This window comes from Podarcis bocagei (genome assembly GCF_964188305.1).
Source record: "Podarcis bocagei genome assembly, chromosome: 1".
NCBI classification, from domain to species: domain Eukaryota; kingdom Metazoa; phylum Chordata; class Lepidosauria; order Squamata; family Lacertidae; genus Podarcis; species Podarcis bocagei.
In genome coordinates this window covers 58,979,178-59,000,769 of record NC_138125.1, presented here as the reverse complement: position 1 = coordinate 59,000,769, position 21,592 = coordinate 58,979,178, and the positions used below count along the sequence as shown (strand labels likewise).

The window sequence follows — 21,592 nt, the reverse complement described above, 5'->3', positions numbered from 1 at the left end:
TTATTCAGTAACTGTAACAGACTGACAAGGTGCACTGATATAATTGCTAGATACAATAGTCCTTTGGGAAAGTATTTCAAGCTGCCCCATCAGCACCAATGGGAAGATCTCCTGGAATCCAGACTACTTGCAATCTAGACATAACATGCATAACAGCAATACTCTTACTGGGGACATGTTCTTACTATTTTCTCTCTCTTTTTTCTGTTTTGGCGGCCTAATCCGGCCTGCCAGTCGATTTAATCCAGCCCCCATGGCAGTAGATGCCCTGGGATAAAATCCAAGAAAAAGCTCAGCAACTTTGGGGTAAACTTCAATCCTAAAAAAGGCTTAAGAACTTTGGGGTAAAATTGTAAAAAAAAGCTCAACTTCGTTTCACAAAAAAGCTCAACAACTTTGGTCGGCCCTCACATCAAATCTAGTCCTCTTTGAAAAAAGTTTGGGCACCCCTGATCTAAGTAGACTAATTATGGGCCACTTCAGGTTTAAAACCGGTGCACAGAAGACCTGTCTCAGAAGAATTCTTTTTAGGGTGAAATAGCCTTTACAAGAAAAAGAAGAGAGGAAGGTCTGTATATTACATGACCATACTATAAAGCCGCAATTATTTCTAACAGTATTTTATTGAGTATTTTGTATAGTGCACTCTTAACACACACAAATGCACAGTAAAGTGAAACTAATTTGAAAAAAGGCCCAGGGAAGATTGTGTGAATCAGTGTGAAATCTCTCAATTATTTCTCAGAAGATGCCTAGGACTGTGCTGTGAAAGCCCAGATACTCCCATCAATTCCTCTATGGCATTAATTCCACTATGGAAGGTTTGAGCTTCTTTTCCTTTGCGCTGCCATGATATTGTCTTGCTCAATCTGACCTTTTCTAAAGAAGCAAATGTCAGCAGCACAATTCGCCACAGGGCTTACTTCAGGGGACAGGGATTTTTTACCACATGAGAATGATCAGAAACACAATGGTAAGCCCTTAGCCCTACCCCCTCGCTAACACCTTGCCTCTGCAGCTGAATTATGGCTTTGTCCATTCAGGAGGCAGGACTTCTCTATCAAGTGAAATGTTTTTACTTCAATGACATTTCCTTGAAACAGCAAACAACCACATGCTTTAAGTTAACATCCTCCTACTGTCTGCAAACAATGCTTGCCGATTTCTGCTCCGCTCCAATTTTGCTACAGTTGGGTATCAGAAACAATCTGTGTGCATTTCCTTTAAATGCTTTGTTGCATAAACATTGGTCAGCTGCTGCACATCCAGGAGTGCTTCTCGTAGCAAGCATTATTGATCATGAAGGAGTTGACACCTGAGTGGGTAGTTAAGCCACATCATCACTGTTTGGAGAAAAGTGACAAGTTTCTTTAATGTTACTTACAAAAGCCAATCTACAGCAACAAGTAAGCTGATGTCCTGTGTGGGAAGGCCCACTGCGGTGAGGATGAGAAGCATGGTCACCAATCCTGCACTGGGTATACTCGCAGCTCCAACACTCGCAAGCGTAGCTGTCAGACTGTGAAATTAAACACATCCACTTGTTTAGTTGGGCCTTCTCTTAGTTAGTGTTTCTCTTACAAATATGGGAACTGCTTGATCACTCCAACTTCTGTAGGAACACATTCCCTGCTATTTCAGTGCAGCCTCTAATATTGTAATTTAGAAGATTTTGACTGAGTTTAAAGTAGTTTTATTAACACACCAGTCTTTTGATTTTGCAAAAAAAAATATCATTTGTTTTCCATAAGCACTCTTATTTAATGATTTTTGATTAAAGCAATATGTGATTCATTTAACTCATGCTAACTTGAGTATGGGACACGGGTGGCGCTGTGGGTAAAACCTCAGTGCCTAGGACTTGCCGATCGCATGGTCGGCGGTTCGAATCCCCGTGGCGGGGTGAGCTCCCGTCTTTCGGTCCCAGCTCCTGCCCACCTGTTGGGTGTAGTGAAGGGTTAACCTTCTGTGTCTCGAGGCTGAGGGGAGGCGCTTACAAGGGAAATAAGCCAGGACATGAGGAAAGCAGCTTGGAATGCTGAGAGCTGAGTGCAAAGTGAAAGCAGCTTTGTTGCGTAGCTGCAAACAGAGGGAGAAGATGCAGCTTGATTCTGATGGAAGTTATTGATTGTAAATAGGCTACTTTTGAGCAAATAAAGTGATATTAGGACAGAAGAAACGTGTGGGACTTGTTTACTGCTCTTTCAAACACACAACCGCTGTGCAACTTTGCTATCTGCTAATTGCTTTACGACCGCTGCAAAGCCACCCTGCGTAAACAGAAGCTACAGAGGCTCCCAGGGGAAGCATGGCTGGGCGCTGAACAATAAAGCAATAAATCTACCTAACACCACCTAGCAGTTCGAAAGCACCCCTAAGTGCAAGTAGATAAATAGGGACCGCTTTATAGCGGGAAGGTAAACGGCGTTTCCGTGTGCTGCGCTGGTGCTGGCTCGCCAGAGCAGCTTCGTCACGCTGGCCACGTGACCCGGAAGTGTCTTCGGACGGCGCTGGCCCCTGGCCTCTTAAGTGAGATGGGCACACAACCCTAGAGTCGGACACGACTGGCCCGTACGGGCAGGGGTACCTTTACCTTTACCTTTTAACTTGAGTATATTTATTTTCCATTATTTATAATCAAGTACAATGAAAATCTCTACACAACACATTAGCACTGCCTCTGAAACCAGGTTATAGACAGAAATCAAGGTCTGCTTTCATGTCTTACAAATCCCTACACAGAAATTACTTCATGTAGAAAACTGTGTAATTCCCATGTAGGTTGCAATACGTGATGCTCTACTTGGGAACTGGCAAAAGCAGCCAAGGCTTTTCACTGTTTATTACAATGGAGGCTCACAACTTTAAACTTCTTTGCAATAGGCAAGGTCTGTAATGTTCATGTTTTCACCATCTCCAGTGTAGGACAAGAAACCCACCTGACAGTGACTATCTGTCCACCATCCAGCGCAATTCCATTCATCTGTGCTATGAAGATAGCTGCCACAGCTTCATATAGGGCAGTCCCATCCATGTTAATAGTGGCCCCAACAGGCAAGACAAATCTTGTCACACGCTTATCAATGCCCAAGTTTTCTTCAAGGCAGCGAAAGGTAACAGGCAGTGTACCAGCACTGAAGGAGAAAGCAAAATGAAAGGCTATAGGTAAAATTCAGACTTCCTGGGACAGATAGCTCTATTGACACTCTGGGGGAGCAACTAGGCATCTTACACACACATTCACCAGGTCTCTGTCTGTCCACAGTTCAACTTCTGCCTCATCCGTCCTGGAACTGATGGAAGCGTATAAATTCTATGATTGTAAAATTGCTTATGCACAGTGTTTTGATCAAAGCTTGTGCATGCCCCTGTAGATGTATATATTTTGACAGTTGTTGAATGCAGGTAAAACCAGATGTGACAACATGTGCCATTAGAAACCAAGGCAGATAATTTGTTTAAACAACCCAAAATTGATAGCAGGCATGATGGAATATTTCATCTGAAGCACAGCAACCCTTACCTCCTTAATTACAATTCCAACAAAAACCGCACCCCTCGCATATGGCAATGAGCCACAAAGCAAAATCTCACTTTGGCTCCAATAAGATCTTTAGTTTTTAAGGTTCATAGTTACAGGAAAATTTTTTGTTGGGAATGCAGCTGGGGAGGAAACAATTAAACCTCACACCCCCATGTTCAGAAGAACACCCCCCCCCAATGCATGCTATTGTACAGTATTTTTAAAAACTCTGATATGATTTCTAATAACAGAACTACTCCTAGTTGTCATAGGGACTAAAGAACTCAGAGAAGGAGAGGTCAGTTGGCAGAGGTGCCTTGGGAAGAGAGGGAGATGACAGCCTCCTGTTAACTGGGGTGGGGGGTGGGGGCATATGTCTGAAACCTGAGAAGGTTCTGCTGGAAAAGCAGAGAAGATCATGACTAAAAGTGGAAAGCCTTGCCTGATTGGAAAGATATGTCAGACTTCTGAAGAGGAAAACTAGAAAAGACCCAGCAGTTATTGGTGCTAAAGACAAGTCTAGGACTGGATTTAGGGCAGGTGATCTAGGCCTGGGGTGCTGGGCTTATGGAAGGATTTCTGTCATGAATGATCTCCATTCACCTTTGTAATCTTATATGAGATGAATCCCTCATCATACGAATTGTCCATCCAAGTTGTGAATGGACTAACAAGGCATTTAGATGTCATATAGTAAAATGACCAGTGCTATTTTTTCTAGAAAAAGAGGTGCCAGAACTCACCATGAACACCTCCCTCATTCTCTTAGAGTGGCAATGGCACCACCTGAGGGGGTTCCAGAACTCAGTTCAGGGCTGGGGAAAAAGCCCTGAAAATGATACTTCCAAAGCAGCCTTATATGGTCTAGGCCAGCCCTGGAGAAGACTTTCACCCAGCCCCCATTCCTGCAGGCAATCCCTGAGGGAACAGATGTCATCTGAACCAAGTAGCTGCAATCACAGCAGTTAATGCTATGAACCAGGTTTGAGTTTGTGGGCACGTGAAATCCAGTTTACACCTTTTCTTCATTTTTAGGTTAATTGATCAGCTCACAGGTATTGCTAATCCACACACATTCAGCTGAGTAAGTCTGGTTAGCAAAGTATTTATAATGGCCCTGAACGTGTTGCTAACTTTGCATTTCATATCAAATACCTCGAAGCAGTGCCTAGCGCAGTAATCCATGCCTGAAAGATGCCCACAAAGAATGAGAAGGGATTTTTCCTTGTCACCACGAAGTACAGCAAAGGCAAGAAGATCCCTCCATGGATGATAAGGCCTATGATCACAGTGACCATGTACATTCCAAGTTGCCTAGCAACTACTTCCAGGTCCTTGATTGCAATGATTTTTCCACAGATGAGGCAGGCAATGCCCAGTGGCGAGTACCTAGAAGAAAACGCGGCATTAAGCAAGAATGCAGTTGCAGAAGTCTGTGTCTCAAAACAGAAACGGCATCATAAAGGCAGCTGATAAAGCTATACCATGTAGCTTTAAATTATCACTTTTTGATGGAAAACCTTTCAGCCCCAAACACCCCCACTACTGAATGATGGGACCAGGGGCTGCATGGCCCCATGCTGCAGAAACTGACTGAACTAGCACTATCCTGTTGGCTGGATTCAGTCCACAGTCTTGAGGACAGCTTTGAAAGTGGCTGGCTGATAGGGGACCAGATCCATTTTTACCTTTGAAGAAGCAGATGGGGGTGGCTCTCAGCCACCAGAGCATCTTCAAAGCTCTTCTGCCTGAGGATTGGCACGTTTGAAAACTGATCTGTGCCTTCAGAGGTGAAAGTGCAAATAGGCTAGCTTTCCGTCAGCACAAACTGCCAAATTTTAAAGCCCTTTTGAGACAGGACAGATGCATTTTCCCCTTTGTGTGCAGGGGGTGCTGGTAGCAGTACTTGATTTATTCTGTGTGTCAAGGGCTCTTGATAGAAGCGGAAAAAATTCTCCACCCCTAATAGATAAGCACTGTGAGAGTGGCTACGACAGAAGCAGTACTGTATTATTAGAGTCCTGATAATTTCTTGGACCAGAGAAAGCCTTACAGTTCCTGAAAGTCTAGTGGTGGCTTTGCCAGGCAGTTAGGATGGTTAACTGACTCAGCTGAGCTTTTCATTGCTTGTGCCAGTACATTGCTTGTGCCCAGACAGTAAAATGTTTTGCAGACCAGCCGAAACCTTGCTTGCTGACAAACCTAATACATGCTGATAATATCGTAGAAGCAAGCCTTTTGTTTGGTTGTTTTCTTTCCTATGATCCATCCCCTCCAGCAGTTCATAATGACACCACTTAGCGAATGGGTGGCTTGCCAGACCTCCCACAAAGAGACTCACTGGCCCTGCCCATACCCAGAACTCAAGCTACTGAGGAGCTTCCAGCTGGGATTCCATGCAGACAGGAATAGAGGTGAAGGTTTCAACAATGGCCTTGAAGCAGGAGTGGCTACCCCATGTCCTGTGGGCTATATCCAGGCTCCCAAGCAATTTCTGGTGCCTACCCACCAACAAGGGTTACTGTGTCAGAGAGAGCTTTATTTATCGTTGATGATGATTAATTTTGCTGAGCAGCAGGTGGCTTAAAGGAATCTCCACTCTTATGCTCTATATTAACCTTCTTTTTTTGCAATCTGAAACTTAATTTTTTATAGAGAGATAGATTTAGGAAGCAAAACTGGAACTGGGCTTTTTAAAAAAAGGAATGTCTGCTCTCCATCTGACCTTCTCATGAACCATCCAAGCATTGCCCAGAAGCAGCAAATCAATCAGGAGCTTCTATGAGCTTCACACAATCCCCATTTTGCACAGTTTTCTCAGGTGCCAGGCAGTCTGCTTCCTGAAATGGTCACTGAGGATAATCCTTAAATAAGGGTTACGAAACATCCTTAGCAGATGCCCAATTTTGTTTTATGTCATTATGGTGTTCACAAGAGTTTCATAAATCACCAAAGCTGCTGGAGGGGGTGGATCTTTTCCTAAGAGAGTAGCCATAAATAATAGGAAAGAATGTCCCTTTGGATATGAAATAAAGGAATGTGTCTCCATAGACTAAATGTTCTCTTCTATGCAAATGAACAAGAGTCATGGGTTGAAGGTAAGCCTTCTGTTGATGTATCGTATTAGGAATCGGTCCCAGCAGTGATGCAGGGACAGTGGCTGTGCGAAGATCAAGTTCTTCTGAGGCTAATCCAGTGTGTTCTGATAGAAGAAAGCCCCGAGCATCCACAGTAAATTAAATATGCAAAAACATAGCAACAGCCTCATTTGATTCTCTGACCAAATGAGGTGTGGTGTGGCACATCTGAACTTGAACTGACAAGACCTCAACTCAAATCTCTCAGCATCCCATTAATTCCCCAGGTTGAGTTTGGTCCAACCTCACACATTCTGTTCCGGCTGCCTAGCTGTTGGGGGGGGGGGACTCCTGTTTATGGGCTAAGGGCAGGATACAACTGTGAAAAGCAAACAATAGAAATAAGTGCTGTAGCTTCAGACCAATATAGTGAGGTAGGTCATGCAGAAATTACAGAAAAGCTACAAAATGATGTCCAGAATACAACTGGATTTAGCGTGTCTTGGCAGATGATGACTTTGACTCACCACATAATCATGGTTACCAGCTTCATTACAATCTCGTTCAAGATATTGAAGAAATCCACCATCATCTTGGCTTGTTCTCCCATCTTGCCCATTGCAATACCAAAAGCAATGAAGAACCCAATGAGCCCTGTTGAAAGAATGCTAAAATATTAAACGCTACTGAGGCTCTGTCTTATTAATTAATTAAAATATAAATAAATAAACCTTATTAAATCAGGCTTCAAGTCAGTTCAGACTATTTTTGTGTCATGAACATGTTGCAGAATACACCCCCAGTAAAACACTGGTCTGGAAGGGCCCTAAGTGTTATTCTACTCTCAGGAGAAGTTTTTTTGGGGGGCACAAGGAACAGAGTGGGGAAAAGATAATGGCAAATTTCCCTTGCACAAGTGATGCATGTGATACAACTATTAATATCTTGCAGTAACCTGTTATATGATGACTTGGTGCTCTTCAGGTGTTTTGGCCTATAAGTCAGTCCTGCCCCATGCTAGGAAGAACAGTGTTCCTAGGAAAACTCAAGCATGTACTGTTCTTATTTTATCTCCTAAAAAATCTATCATAATATAAAAGATTGTCACGATGACCAAATGATATAAACATATGCCGCTTTTAGATGGATAAGCATTCATCTGTATATGTGTGTAAATGCTCAATGACTGAACAGATTTGGAATCACCTGCAACCATACAGATAAACAGAGGAGGATATGCAAAAATGAATATGTAAATGTGAGTATATGTAAAGGATATGTGATATGATTTATTGGACTTGAATATTGCTTTACATATATTTTAAATTAAAAGGTCTGAAGGCATTTTACAGCATATATAATATGAATGCAATAAAACATTTAATCATTTAGTTAGCGTTCTTACCTTAAGGTCCCAGGGTGGGTTACGACAAGATAACAATATATTCAAAACAATGCACAATATTGATACAATAATAACCGTGAAGCACACATACACTAAAAGTGTTTCCATACCTAAGACATTCATGCCATCCTTAAATTCGAGGCCTTTCTTAATGATTAGCTGAGGTTCTGGCGTCACTTCTGTTTCATTCAACATGTCAAAGATGGAGTCTGTTGCATTGGCTGGTTCATCGATCTCTTGAGGGACAAGCACTTTCTTGGTGACCGTTTGAATCTGAAAGAATCAAAATACAGGGCTGCAAATTCAGGTGTAAAGTTGCCTGCTACATAAGCAGTGCAAACTCTGAGCTTGAAATCGCCCTTCTAAATTTCTTCTGGCACCTGCCCTTGCAAATCACCAGTGCAACTAGGTAAATTTAGACCCTGGACTTTATTGTCTTCAGCAACCTTGCACAAACACATTTACATAGCTCTATGTTACTGCTGTACACAATTACACCATTTGCTTCTTCCCCCATCTCCATTCCATGCTTTACAAGAGCTTTTGTATCCTTGTTATGTTAGAGCAAAAATTAAACAAAAAGCAGTTTGCCAGCCCTAATAAAAAAGAAGTACTTTGAACATGTGCCGTTTCCCATTTTAAAGAACTCATTTAATTAGCATCATCATGACTACAGAAAGAAAACGTACTGTGCTTCTGCTGCCCTGATGATAAACTCGAGATTCAGCACCATTTTGTTGTAGACAAAGACTAATATATATTTAAAGTAAAAAGAACATGAGCATCTGTAACCATGGACATGCTTGGCTGCTGCCTAACTATAAAAGGATGTTAAATAAAAGAAGGAAAGGATGCCGTGGTGGTGGCGAGTGACAGTCCCAGCATGCCCTTGTTGGCCGAGATGCTGATGCAGGGCCTGTCTGCTATGGCCTCCATCACCTGATGCTCTCTGGGTGCTCAGTCAGGGCTCTTGTGGTTTGGGGAGCCCTGGACATTGCCAGTTTTGTGTATGCACCTTGCTGCTCTGTGCTAAGGTCTGTGGACTGAGACACAAATCCAACTCTGACATTAGAAAGCACAACAACACAAGACATCTCTGATCTTTCCTAAAAACCACACGTGGGGAAACATCACTATAATAAAGCAATAACTCTACCCAAATCAGGAGGGAATTATATGGGAGCAAATCCAAATGCACGTACAATGACTCCCACAATGTTTACTTTCATCTTTGGATGTACAGTGGTACCTCAGGTTAAGTACTTAATTCGTTCCGGAGGTCCGTACTTAACCTGAAACTGTTCTTAACCTGAAGCACCACTTTAGCTAATGGGGCCTCCTGCTGCTGCTGTGCCGCCGGAGCACGATTTCTGTTCTCATCCTGAAGCAAAGTTCTTAACGTGAAGCACTATTTCTGGGTTAGCGGAGTCTGTAACCTGAAGCGTATGTAACTTGAAGTGTATGCAACCCGAGGTACCACTGTACTAATATTTTTATCTATCGTTTCTGTGAGAGGTAGATAAATAGTTTGGGTTGTATCAAAGAAAGTAATTCCATTCACACAAGGATACGCACATGTACGATGGTATCTCCCATGCCTGTCATCCCTCTGAGCTCCCCAAAATCTGTTCTGAGTTTCCCCCCAAGCTTCCAGAGCATATTTAGGGGGGCACATAGGGAGAGGAGAGGGAGGGAAAGTTTCATTGAGCAAGCAGGAGTCTTTGTGCAAACAGGACAACTTTGTTGTATACAAGCCATAATCTACGAACTCCATTCGAAGAATGACTTGAAAGGTCTAGCTGGCAATGGAACAGAGGCAGAATTTCTAAATCTAGTTGATATTCAAAAATATGTTACTAGTCATTCAAAAATGCTGTGTGTCCTTTTTACTATGCAGTGGGAATGCAAGGCATTCAAGTCTGCAGGAGGTACTTCCTAAAGCGTCTGTGCAAAGTTGATTTTGTCTTGCTGAAATCACACATGCAGTTTGCTCAATGAAAGGGGAAGAGTTAATTAACCAGACAATTTAGTCAGATAGCAAAGTTAGCAAAATCAGCCAACAGTTATATTTGTTCTTTCTGCTAAGCTGCCAGTCATCATGAATGATTAAGGGAACAATGCAGATTACGCTAACCATTTTACTACATTCACATCTTATTAATAATCTAAAAAAATGTGCTTGAGCACCCTGCGGAAATGTGTGGCTTTGAAACGCAGCAAGCAAAAGCAGAAGCTCTTAAGCAAGCCAAAATTCCTACATATTTTCATAGAGTTGATTATTATCTTGAGAATTCTGTCATCTTCAAAACATTACAAAGGCTCTGAGAACAGCAGAATTTCCTGCAACTGAAGGGTTATTGCTGAAGACCTTATTGGAAACAAAGCAAAATGATGGAGTTTTGGCAGCCTTGGTGAGGCCAGGCCTGTCGTTATCAGGGACTGTCACATCAGGATTTATTCTCATCACTAAGGCAGCTGTGGGAAAAGCTTTGGTCACACTGACTTCCACCTGTTCTAGTACACACTGAGTCAGTCATGCATGCCCAATGCAGGCTTGATTTAATTCCTGGTATACCGACAGGAACCATAATAAAAAGTCAGTGGCTACAAGTACATACCAATGTCCCAGAATGTGCAAAAATGTCTGGGAGTCAACACAAGTTAGGCTTTCCTCCCCTGTAACTACAATACAGGCCTTTGTCTTAAACTTGTCTTAACAACACTAAGGCTTTGATACGCAGCTTGAAATTCCATTAATTCTTATTAGATACAGGGTGCTCTAGTTCATCTCCTCGTCAACCAGTCCCTTCCATTTGATACTCTGGACAAAAGTAGACAAAATGTTAAATTACTTATTGGACTCCGTAACATATGAAGAGCCCTGCTGGATCAAAACAAGAGTCCTCGGTCCCATGTACCATATTGTGTTCTCACATCAGCCAACCAGATGCCTACAGGAAGTCCACAAACAAGCAGGACATGGAGGTATTTTGATCTTGCCAGAATAAAAAAGCCCAGCCTCAAATTTCTCTTGCTGTATATTTGGGGGTGGGAATTGTATCTACTGAATTTCTAATTAACCGGCACCTGTTAAAGTCACAGGAAATGGAATAAAGTGCTAGTTCAAAGCAAATTATGGCAGTCTGAAAACTCTTGCAAGCTGTGCAGATTTGTCTGTTTGTGGATGAAGATATTTACTATACTGGAGCTGCTAAATAGTTCAGCTTCAAGGTCTTGTAGAAAGGTCTAGCAGGACTTTAATTTTAAGTAGTTAACTGCTAATTACTTAATTATTCCCTTTGCTTGCCAATTAAGCAGGAGACGCATAGTTTAGAATTAAACACCATAGTAAGTTGACAGTCATTGCTCACCCTTCAAGTAGCACAGTTTCTTACTATCTTGATTTTAGGGAGATGGCTTGAATAAAGGCAAAGATTACAAAACCATACCTGCTTGTCTTTTCTTCAGTTATTCCGGGGCAAAGGGCCACAGACATCAAGTCTTAGGAATGAGTCAAACTCACCCTGTTGAATTTTCAAAAGCTGATAGGCAGAAGCAGCTGATAAAGTGGCTTGCTAGGTAAAACTGCTAGCAGAAATCATGTGGGAACAGAGGAAAAGGTAAATTCCTGCCCTTGAACCTGGGACCCTCTTCAGGCAAAGCAGAAGTTCTACCACTCAGCTACAGCCCTTCCCCTAGAGGCGCATTGCCATTTAACTGTTTACCCAGTACCTATGCTAGGCAGGTGATGAAAATCATTGAGACAATGGCTTCTATTGAGTTCCCTGTAAGCCTATTTGGAAAACATTTATTCTTGAAATAGAAGGCTGTATATTATGATTATGATTATTATCACTACTACTACTACCACAATGTGTGGGATCCAACAGAAGGCGAGTGCAAATTTAACTCTTGCACAGTACAGTGGTACCTCGGGTTACAAACACCTCGGGTTACAGACTCCGCTATCCCGGAAGTAGTACCTCGGGTTAAGAACTTTACCTCAGGATGAGAACAGAAATCGTGCAGCGGTGGCGTGGCGGCAGCAGGAGATCCCATTAGCTAAAATGGTACCTCAGGTTAAGAACAGACCTCCAGATCGAATTAAGTTCGTAACCAGAGGTACCACTGTATAATATTAAAAGTTGTGCTAGAGCTTTACCATTAGGCACCGGAGGAGGTGGGAAGTCCCACTGTCAGTCATATGCAAGTGCAGAGTTACAGAGTGGAGTTACCCCTGCTGACGTCAGCACCCTGCACTCAAATCTGAGGAATTATCCATTCAGCAATTGCACCATCTGGCCCTAACATTAGACAGAGTAAACAGCTGTCCCTCATGAAATGGCAACAAGTGGTTAGCTATTTCATTTTTTTATTCTATTTCTGCAGTCAGAAAGGGAGAGATGCTTGTAGAATATTCAGTCTCACCTGACAAAATATCTTAATAATGGATATTATGTAACCCAGCTTGCCGGGGCATTTCCAGTTCCCTCAGGCAACCAAATGTCTAGGGCCCAGACCAATCCCTACCTCCAGTTCCTGGTGCCAAAAGGTGAAAGTGGAAATTCCCTTTCTCCCTCTACTGCTTTGCAACCACCAGCAATAGTATTTCCCCTCCTAACAAACGACTTCACTGGCTGCCACTGTTGACAGGTATGTCTACCTGCAGGAGGCAAGTACTGTTATTCTTGGATTTTTCTAAAACCACAATTCTCAACTTTTTGAGCTTCAAGGAGGGTTTCATGTTGACAGGTAAGGATTGCACAGGATTCTTGGAAGAGTTAAAGGGTGATACTCAGTTCATACAGAATGCTGAGCCTGTTGTACATCACTGTCCCTGCAGGTGAACTGAAGCCAAGGAAGTTGTTTTTCTTGTTGAGGGACCCTGGAAAGCACTCCAGGATTCTGCAGCCACCAGTATGAAAACTAATGCAAGAAACGAAAGCTATTGTGTAGACTGGCAGTAAGAGTGCACATGATGTCTAAGGGCCTCTGTTGGCCACCAAGCAGAATCTAACATCTTTGCTAGAAAGGATCCAAGAAGCCTTTTCCTTACATACAGGTAAAATTGTATATGTGATCAGATAAAGCGTGTTCTCCATAACAGAGAGCACGTGTTGCGGTTGGAGGAACAGGCCACCCTGGGATGACTAGGCAGATTTGAGGGGACCCAGCATTTAAGAGGTTAACTGGGTTGCTGGGGGAATTTGTTTGTTGCCAATGTAGAGGAGGGGTCAGAGGTTTTAAATACAGGGGGCAGACGATGAGACAGGCTCTTGGCTGTTTTGCAACGGATCAAGAAGCAACTGTGCCTTGAGACGGTTGTATTATACCTAATAATCCTTTCTTCGTCCCTCTCATCCTGCTCTTCTTTCTCCCCCTTTTAATTTACATTCTTTATTCTGCAAAAAATTTTCTGGCTTCCCTTCTGGCATTCTTGCTACCCCTTCCTTTTACTAAATAACCCCCTTTGGGAGGTAGGCAGGGCTGCGTGTGGCGACCCCCCCCCCCACTGGGGGGAGGTTTTACTTTCCCTGCTTCTAGGGGCAATTGGACCGCGGCTCCAGCCCAGGGCTGGGGTGCCAGTCTAGGCGGCCGCAGAGTGCAGCCGCCCCCCCTTTTTCCTCCCTCTCCCGCCCCGCCGCCCCCCCCAATTTTTCAATTAGTTACTGGCCTTTGCGGGCCGCGGCCTTTGCAGCCGCGGAGCTCGGCCGGCCGCCTTCTCCGCCCTCCCCTCTGCGTTAAGGCCGCAGCCTTCGCGGCCGCGGCGAGCAGCGGCGGCCGGTAGCGCGTCAGGGCGCCTTTTCTTCATACCCCCCCACCCCCCTTGCGTAGAGGCCGTAGCCTTCGCGGCCGCGGAGCGCGGCGGCGGCCGCGAGCGCGGTGGGGCGCCTCCTTCCCCCCCGCTCCCCCCCCTTCGGCTGCGGCCTCGGCCTCGCGGTCGCGGAGCGCGGCCGGGCGCATCCCTCCTTGTTGGGCCTTGGGCCTCCGGGGGCCGCGGATCGCGGCTGGGTTCACCTTCCCGCCCCTCCCCCCCGTATTGGAATCGCGGCCTACGCTGCCGCGAAGCGCCGCTGGATTCCTCTCCTCTCCCCACCCCCCGTGGAGCAGGTAACCGGCTTACCTGAAGTTGCCGGTCTCTTGGAAGCTCCCGGGGTGGGAGGGGCCTGGTTCCTCCGGCCCCCGGCTTTGTTGTGTCCGTTGCCGGGCGCCCTGCGTCCCGGTAGCTAGGGGGGGGAGGACAAAAAGGTGCGCCTTTACTAGGCCCATTGTGGGACGTTTTGCAGGCTTCCCAGACCTCCATTGTAACGCACGTGGAGTGTCTGGGTGCCTGTATTTGTTGCAGGCCTTGCCGGCCCTCTAGTGGCTCTGAGTATTATTGCAGCTTGCCTGCTCTTGGGCTCCCCCGGTGGCCCAGCCGGTATTGCAGCTTCCTCTGTTAAGTGAATAGGCCTATTAGCGCCACCTGCTGGTCTGCTTGTGTACTGCTCCAATTTTATTGCTTTCTAAGAACAATTCTCTTATAGGTTTGTGTTTTATTTCAGAGGTTGTGGTGAGGGAATAGCATTAATCAGTGCGTCGGTTTAAAAGGTTTTGATTGACTATTGCAAGACCATAAAGGACATCCCTCGTGATCGCTCCAATTGATTTATTCTTCCTTTTCAGTTGACAAGTGGTATTCGGATTTTGTGTATTCACTTGTTGGGTCCAACAGTGTCGCTGGGCGGCGGCACCTATTAACTCTCAATTTGATTTCCCTTAGCAGTGATGGCACCGAAAAAAGCTAACAATCGTCCTGGCCCATCCTCTGGCACAAAACGGCCTATTAAGGGTCCATCACAGGCGCTTCGCTCTCCTACCCCAAGTCAACCGGTGGGAAGGGTGCAATCCCTGGTGAACAGCATGGCTGGTAATCCAGTGGCCTTGTCTCGATTCGCAGCCGAATTGGATGGTTTCCTGCAACATTGCTCCGCCCAGCCTTCCACGTCTGGAAGCCGTACTCGTCCGGTAGTGGCGTCATCACCAGTGTCGCCGTCATCTAGTGAAGATGGGGAAGATGTTCCGTCAACTGGGGTTCCAATGGCTGATTCTCAGTTGGCCTGGCCCCGCGACTTACCTGCGACTCGGGGCCGGTCTCGAGGACCTCGTCGCTCCTCGGGGAGGGCCGCAGGAAGGAAAAACCCTTCGCCTGCTCCCACCCGTCGAAGCGTACGCTCCCAACCTTCGGTTGAGGTGGCTGCGGGTTCTGGTCTTTCACTTGCGGTTTCTCCTTCACCAGCTTCAGGTGTAACGCAGCCGGACCCGGATTCTGAGTCTTCCATCGAAGACAGTTTGCCAGTTCCTGCCAGGAGGTCTTCGGGGGGACGGCGTCGCCGCAGGAAGTCTTCCCGCAAGCATGCCAAACGTAGGAGGGATGACACATCTTCCTCTTATTCTGGTACGTCATCTTCATGTTCTGATGATGAGGCGGGTAATTCAATGGAACTTTATTGGGGATTCGGCGAAGCGGCTTCGGGCCTCCCGAGGTGGGCTTGGGAACGGAGGGCCAACACGCACCGGGCAAAGTATGGGGCCGTGCAAGAGTGTAGGGATGGCGTGTTGGTGCCAGATGTTAAGGTCTCTACCAACTCGGCCAGAGACATCATTCCAGGCTCGCATCTGCCGTCAAAACTGCGGTCCAGGATATTGAATGGCCGTTATGTGGACATGTTTAGACTGTCCCCACCTTCGGAGGAGCAGGAAAAAGGGAGCTCTTCCAGGAAACGTTCTGGTGCTTCCGCTATAGACAGGACCTTCGAACACTGGCTCGATTGTTTCCAAGTCTTTGCAGGTGTAGTTGTAGCGGCTTACCCTCGGAGGTCTCTTCATTTGATAGTCTATCTGTCCATAGTTCGCTCGGCTTTCACCAAAGCTGGTGAAAAAGCGGCGATTAAATATGATGAGAACTTCAGGCGCCGTGCAGCCAAAATTCCATCAGCCCGCTGGGATCGTAAGGATCTCGATGTGTGGACCACCCACGTGGCCCCACTAATCGACAAAAAGGTGCCGGAACAGCCGAAGCAGAAGGTTTCGGCTTTCAGACCCGGACGTCGCCTGCTGTGCTGGGACTTTAATAAGGGTTCCTGTCAGCGTCAAGGATGCAAGTACGCTCATTTGTGTGACAAGTGCAATGGTTCCCATGCCGCTTCCTCATGTTTTGGAAGCCGGCGGCCCTTTCGTGGGGGAAGGGGGGTGCCCAGCAGCCCCCCAGGTCAGCCCCAGCACCCGCAGCCGCAGCCGCAGGAACAGGAAAATAGCGTATTGACCTCCTTGGCTCATACTCCTGTGCGGCTTCAGGTCCTGCAAAATTGGCTGCAGTCTTACCCAAATAGAGAAGCTGCAAGTTACTTGAGCGCTGGTTTTTCTGTTGGCTTTCGGATTCCGGTGGCTATGCCTCCCGTCGCACGGAATCCGTCTAACCAAAAATCAGTTCGCGAGCTACCTCAGGTTGCCCGCAAAAAGATTGCAAAGGAGGTGGCTATGCAACGCATGGCTGGTCCCTTTGGTGTCCCTCCATTTCCTAATTTGCATGTATCCCCATTGGGTATCGTGCCAAAAAAGGCCCCGGGTGAATTTCGTTTAATTCATAATTTGTCCCATCCCAGGGGTTCATCAGTCAATGATGTTATTCCTCCGGAGCTTTGCTCCGTAAAGTATGCCTCCCTTGATCAGGTGATCAAGATGATTCGGGGATTCGGCCGTGCGGCTTTATTGGCAAAATGCGACATTGAATCGGCTTTTCGCCTTTTGCCAATTCATCCAGAGGATTTTTGGTTGTTGGGTTTTCAGTTTGAGGGCGGTTATTATTTTGATAAGGCCATGCCTATGGGCTGTTCAGTAGCATGTGCTGCGTTTGAATCATTTAGTACTTTTTTGGAATGGGCCCTCAAATTTAAAACAGGATTGGGCGGAGTCACCCATTATCTGGATGATTTTTTATTGGCCTCTGCTCACGATACCGGCGAGTGCTCGGTGCTGCTGAGAGCCTTTGCCGACCTTACTCGGGAACTCGGGGTTCCCCTGGCTGCGGACAAGACTGAGGGTCCTTCGACCCGTCTTGTTTATTTGGGTATCCTCTTGGACACGGTCGCTCAAACTTCTAGCTTGCCAAGTGACAAGCTGGTGGCTTTGAGGAAGGTTATAGAGGAATTGCTTCCTCTGAAGAAGGTGTCCCTTAAGCAGCTTCAGTCGCTGCTGGGTCATCTGAATTTCGCCTGCAGAGTGGTGGCTCCTGGCCGCCCCTTCTGCTCTCGCCTAGCGCGTCTTACCTCAGGATTGAAGGCCCCGCATCATCGGGTGCGCCTCTCCAGTGAGGTTAGGGCCGATCTTTCCATCTGGTTGGAATTCCTCGAGGAATTCAACGGGGTGTCATTATGGCAAGACACGTTGAACTTGCATAATGACTTCCAGGTACAATCAGACGCTGCGGGTTCGCTTGGCTTCGGGCTGTATTGGGGGGGCCGTTGGTGCGCAAAACCTTGGCCGATTGAGTGGCGGGGAGGAGAGATTACGCGGGACCTAACTTTTCTCGAGTTTTTTCCCATTGCAGTGGCAGTGCATTTGTGGGTCGAGGAGTTCAGGAACCGGCGTGTCTGCTTCTGGACTGACAATCAGGCAGTGGTGTCAGTGCTGGCCAAGCTGTCGTCACGCTCCCCCCGAGTGTCGGCCCTTTTACGGGGTTTTGTTTTGCACTGTTTGCGTTTTAATATAGTTTTTTCGGCTCGTTTTGTTCCTGGGGTGTCTAACGAAATTGCTGATGCTCTGTCCCGTTTTCAGATGGAGCGGTTCAGACTCCTGGTTCCAGAGGCGCGGATACGTCCGGAATATTTCCCGGATCATCTCTGGAACCTTGGCAGCAATTAGTTTTACAGGGAGTAGCGGCATCGGTCTCCCCATCTACCCTAAGATCATATACGAAAGTGTGGGAGGATTTTTTGGAATTTATGCGACAGTCTGCATGCGAGATAAAGGGGGTCCCACCCACTTCCTCTCAAGTTTTAAAATATTTGTCACACCTATTTCAGTTGGGGCGGGCAGCCAGGACGATTAGGATGCATGCAGCTGCTGTAGCATTTTTCTGTAAAGTATTTTTTGACACAGATCCTTGCGCGAAGTTCATTGTTCGCAAGGCCCTTGAAGGTTGGAGTAGGCTTTGTCCTTCTCGGCCAGCAAATCGCCGCCCCATATCATTTGAAATGTTGAGTAATATGCGCAAAAAGCTGCGGGTGGTGTGTTGGTCAGGGTACGAGGCCCGCTTATTCTCGGCGGCATTTTCCATGGCCTTTTTTGGCGCACTACGAGTAGGTGAAATAGTGGTGGAAAGCCACAGGGATGGTAGCTGGCGGGGCCTTTTGTTTCAGGACGTGCAATTATCCCCTGTTGAACTTAGAATCTCAATTAGACATTCAAAGACGGATCAGAGGGGTAAGGGTGCCCTCATTCGTCTCCCTGCTACGGGTGAAGCGGGCCCTTGCCCTGTAAAAGATGTTCGCAGGTATATGGCGGTGCGCACCCATGGGGATGGGCCTCTGCTATTGCATGAGGATGGGTCGCCCCTAACGAGGCACCAGTTTGCGAAAGTGATGCGGAAGGCAATCCTGGCTTGTGGCGGCACAGCTGGTGATTTTGCCCCCCATTCATTTAGGATTGGGGCTGCCACAACGGCAGCCCACTGGGGCTTGTCAGCCGCTAGGATAAAGGATCTGGGCCGCTGGAAATCGGGTGCATTTCGAGGTTATGTTCGGTAATGTTGTTCTTACATTGTTTTGTTTATTATCTCAGGTTTAGCGGCTGTCCGCATCTGGATGGTGGGGCACAGCATCGTCCATTGGGCTGGTGTTGCAGCACAGCGGTCCGGAGCAGGTCCAGGTCTCGGCTTTCCTTCGCACATTCATTTGTCTTGGCTGTCCAGACGGGGGATGCGCTGGTCAGAGCTCCTGCCGCTGATCCGGAGGCAATTGCTGCAAGAGGGGCCGCCATCAGCTATTGTGTTGCAGCTGGGTGAGAACGACCTGGTAGCTAGGGACTGTTTCTACTTGCGTGCTACAATATTGACCGACCTGGAGACTTTGCAGGCAATGGTGCCGTCAACAAAAATATTTTGGTCAAGGCTATTGCAACGGTGCGTTTGGAGGGGCAGTCGCTGCCCAGCCGCCACTGAAAGGGTCAGGAAACGCATCAATACCGCGGTATACAAAAAGATCATGGAGCTGGGCGGAGACGTGATTTTTCATCCTGAGATTTCTTCTCAGGAACCGTCCCTTTTCCGAGCTGATGGCGTGCACCTTTCAGCCTCAGGGAATGAGGTTTGGTTAGCTGCGGTGGTGGCCAAGCTGAGGTCTTGGCTTGGGCTGTGAGTGGTTGGCGGTGAGCTGAGGGCTCCATGGCGGTTAGGCATTGGTTAAAGTGGTGCTTGGAGGGGTAAGTGCCTACCCCTCCAAATGATGTGGAAAGGGAATTCCGTTAAAGGAATCCAGGGGCTTGCCATTCATTCGTCCTTGTCCGAGGAGCCGGACCTGGGCCGTGCAAGCCCCAACGGAACATGAGGGTGAGAGGTGTTGGACTGTGTCCCAGCTTCATTTCTCACCCAATACTTGTTTCCCACGCTGGATTCCGGTGATGACCGGAAGGGCCAGCGCTGTCCTTGGGGGCAAGGACAGATAGTCACCAATGCCTAAGCAACCACTCACATTTTGTATTAAATAAAGTTGTGGCCTAAATTATGCCAAAAACCTAAACAAAAATTAAGCGTGAAGTGTGAATTATTTTGGGGGGGTGGCACTGTGGAACTCAACACGCAAAGCGTGTTCTCCATAACAGAGAGCACGTGTTGCGGTTGGAGGAACAGGCCACCCTGGGATGACTAGGCAGATTTGAGGGGACCCAGCATTTAAGAGGTTAACTGGGTTGCTGGGGGAATTTGTTTGTTGCCAATGTAGAGGAGGGGTCAGAGGTTTTAAATACAGGGGGCAGACGATGAGACAGGCTCTTGGCTGTTTTGCAACGGATCACCCGCCCCCCTCCCTTTTAAAGGGTGGTTTTTTGTTTTGGCTCGCTTGACCTTGCTATTGCCTGTCATGGGGTCGTCCGCCTTGGTGCGGGGGCCTAGTAGGAATTTACCATCTGGCTGATTGGCTGGTGCCATTTGGGTTTTGCCTACTACGTAGCAAATCGTCACAACTTGTAAGGTTGGCGGTTAGGCATTGGTTAAAGTGGTGCTTGGAGGGGTAAGTGCCTACCCCTCCAAATGATGTGGAAAGGGAATTCCGTTAAAGGAATCCAGGGGCTTGCCATTCATTCGTCCTTGTCCGAGGAGCCGGACCTGGGCCGTGCAAGCCCCAACGGAACATGAGGGTGAGAGGTGTTGGACTGTGTCCCAGCTTCATTTCTCACCCAATACTTGTTTCCCACGCTGGATTCCGGTGATGACCGGAAGGGCCAGCGCTGTCCTTGGGGGCAAGGACAGATAGTCACCAATGCCTAAGCAACCACTCACATTTTGTATTAAATAAAGTTGTGGCCTAAATTATGCCAAAAACCTAAACAAAAATTAAGCGTGAAGTGTGAATTATTTTGGGGGGGTGGCACTGTGGAACTCAACACGCAAAACAGGAAACATGGTTGTATAGACTGCCAGATTCATAGGCCCAGAAGAAAGAAGTTTAGCCATTTGGCCTAATGTCTCTCTTAAGAAGGTTCATAAGATGGTACGTACGGCAAGGGGTTCTTTTATTTTAATAAGTAAAATTCTGGAGTTAAAAAGGGGCCGAAATGCAACTTTTATTTGTTGGGCTGCCACTTGCTTAGGGCTGCAGACACGCTGACCTGTGAGTAAATGCCAATGAAAGCTAACGGCTCAACTCTAACCCTTACCACAGATGCAAGCCAATAGAAGGGGTTGTGACAACCATCATATCCACAGCCCAGCCAAGCATGCAGGCTGGAGGTGGAGCTGGGGAAACAGGTAGTTGTGCCAGTCTACAGCTGCCGTCAGAGGCGGAGCAACCTGCTCTGGTACCCGGATTGGCGCTGGTCCCAGGAGGCATGGCGCGCCACCCATGGGGGGCATAGTGCGCGTCCCAGGGGTGTGGCGTACGCTTCGGGGGGTGTGGTGAGCGGTGCATGCCCTAGGAGGTGCCGCCAATCAGAGGTCGGCATTTTGTCTCCCCCCCTTTGGAATGACACCCAGGGCATGCTGCCCCCGCCTCAGAACGCCCCTGGCTGCCGCAGCAATCACAACCAATGCCGCCACATGAAAGAACCTGGATCTGAGGCCAAGCCTGTCTTTCCCCACTTCTGTAGACCGTGGCTGACACACAGTGCAGGCAGGGAGTAGTATTCTGCTAGCTTTTACTCTGAGTAGACCCATTGAAATTAATAAACATGTCTAAGGTCCATGACTGTGGTCTTTTGCCCAACGTGAGGCTCACGCCCACGACCTTGAGACTAAGAGTGTCATGCTTAACCAGCTGAGCTATCCATCTTAACCTTAACAAATACTTGACCGAAGTGACTGTCGACGAACAAAGAAAGCTCAAAAAAATAGTG

The 21,592-nt window shown here is 47.0% G+C and overlaps 1 protein-coding gene across 3 annotated transcripts in view; it reads right to left on the bottom strand.

The window, feature by feature from the left end:
• SLC1A2 (solute carrier family 1 member 2) overlaps positions 1–21,592 on the bottom strand; it is a 103,276-nt gene that overhangs the window by 16,085 nt on the left and 65,599 nt on the right. For all 3 annotated transcript variants that reach the window (XM_081165037.1, XM_081165036.1, XM_081165038.1), the window contains 5 exons: positions 8,116–8,278; positions 7,128–7,254; positions 4,679–4,912; positions 2,940–3,134; positions 1,385–1,519 (listed from right to left, as the gene is read on the bottom strand). In XM_081165037.1, the coding sequence (XP_081021163.1) occupies positions 1,385–1,519; positions 2,940–3,134; positions 4,679–4,912; positions 7,128–7,254; positions 8,116–8,278 (854 nt within the window). The remainder of the gene's footprint in view (positions 1–1,384; positions 1,520–2,939; positions 3,135–4,678; positions 4,913–7,127; positions 7,255–8,115; positions 8,279–21,592) is intronic.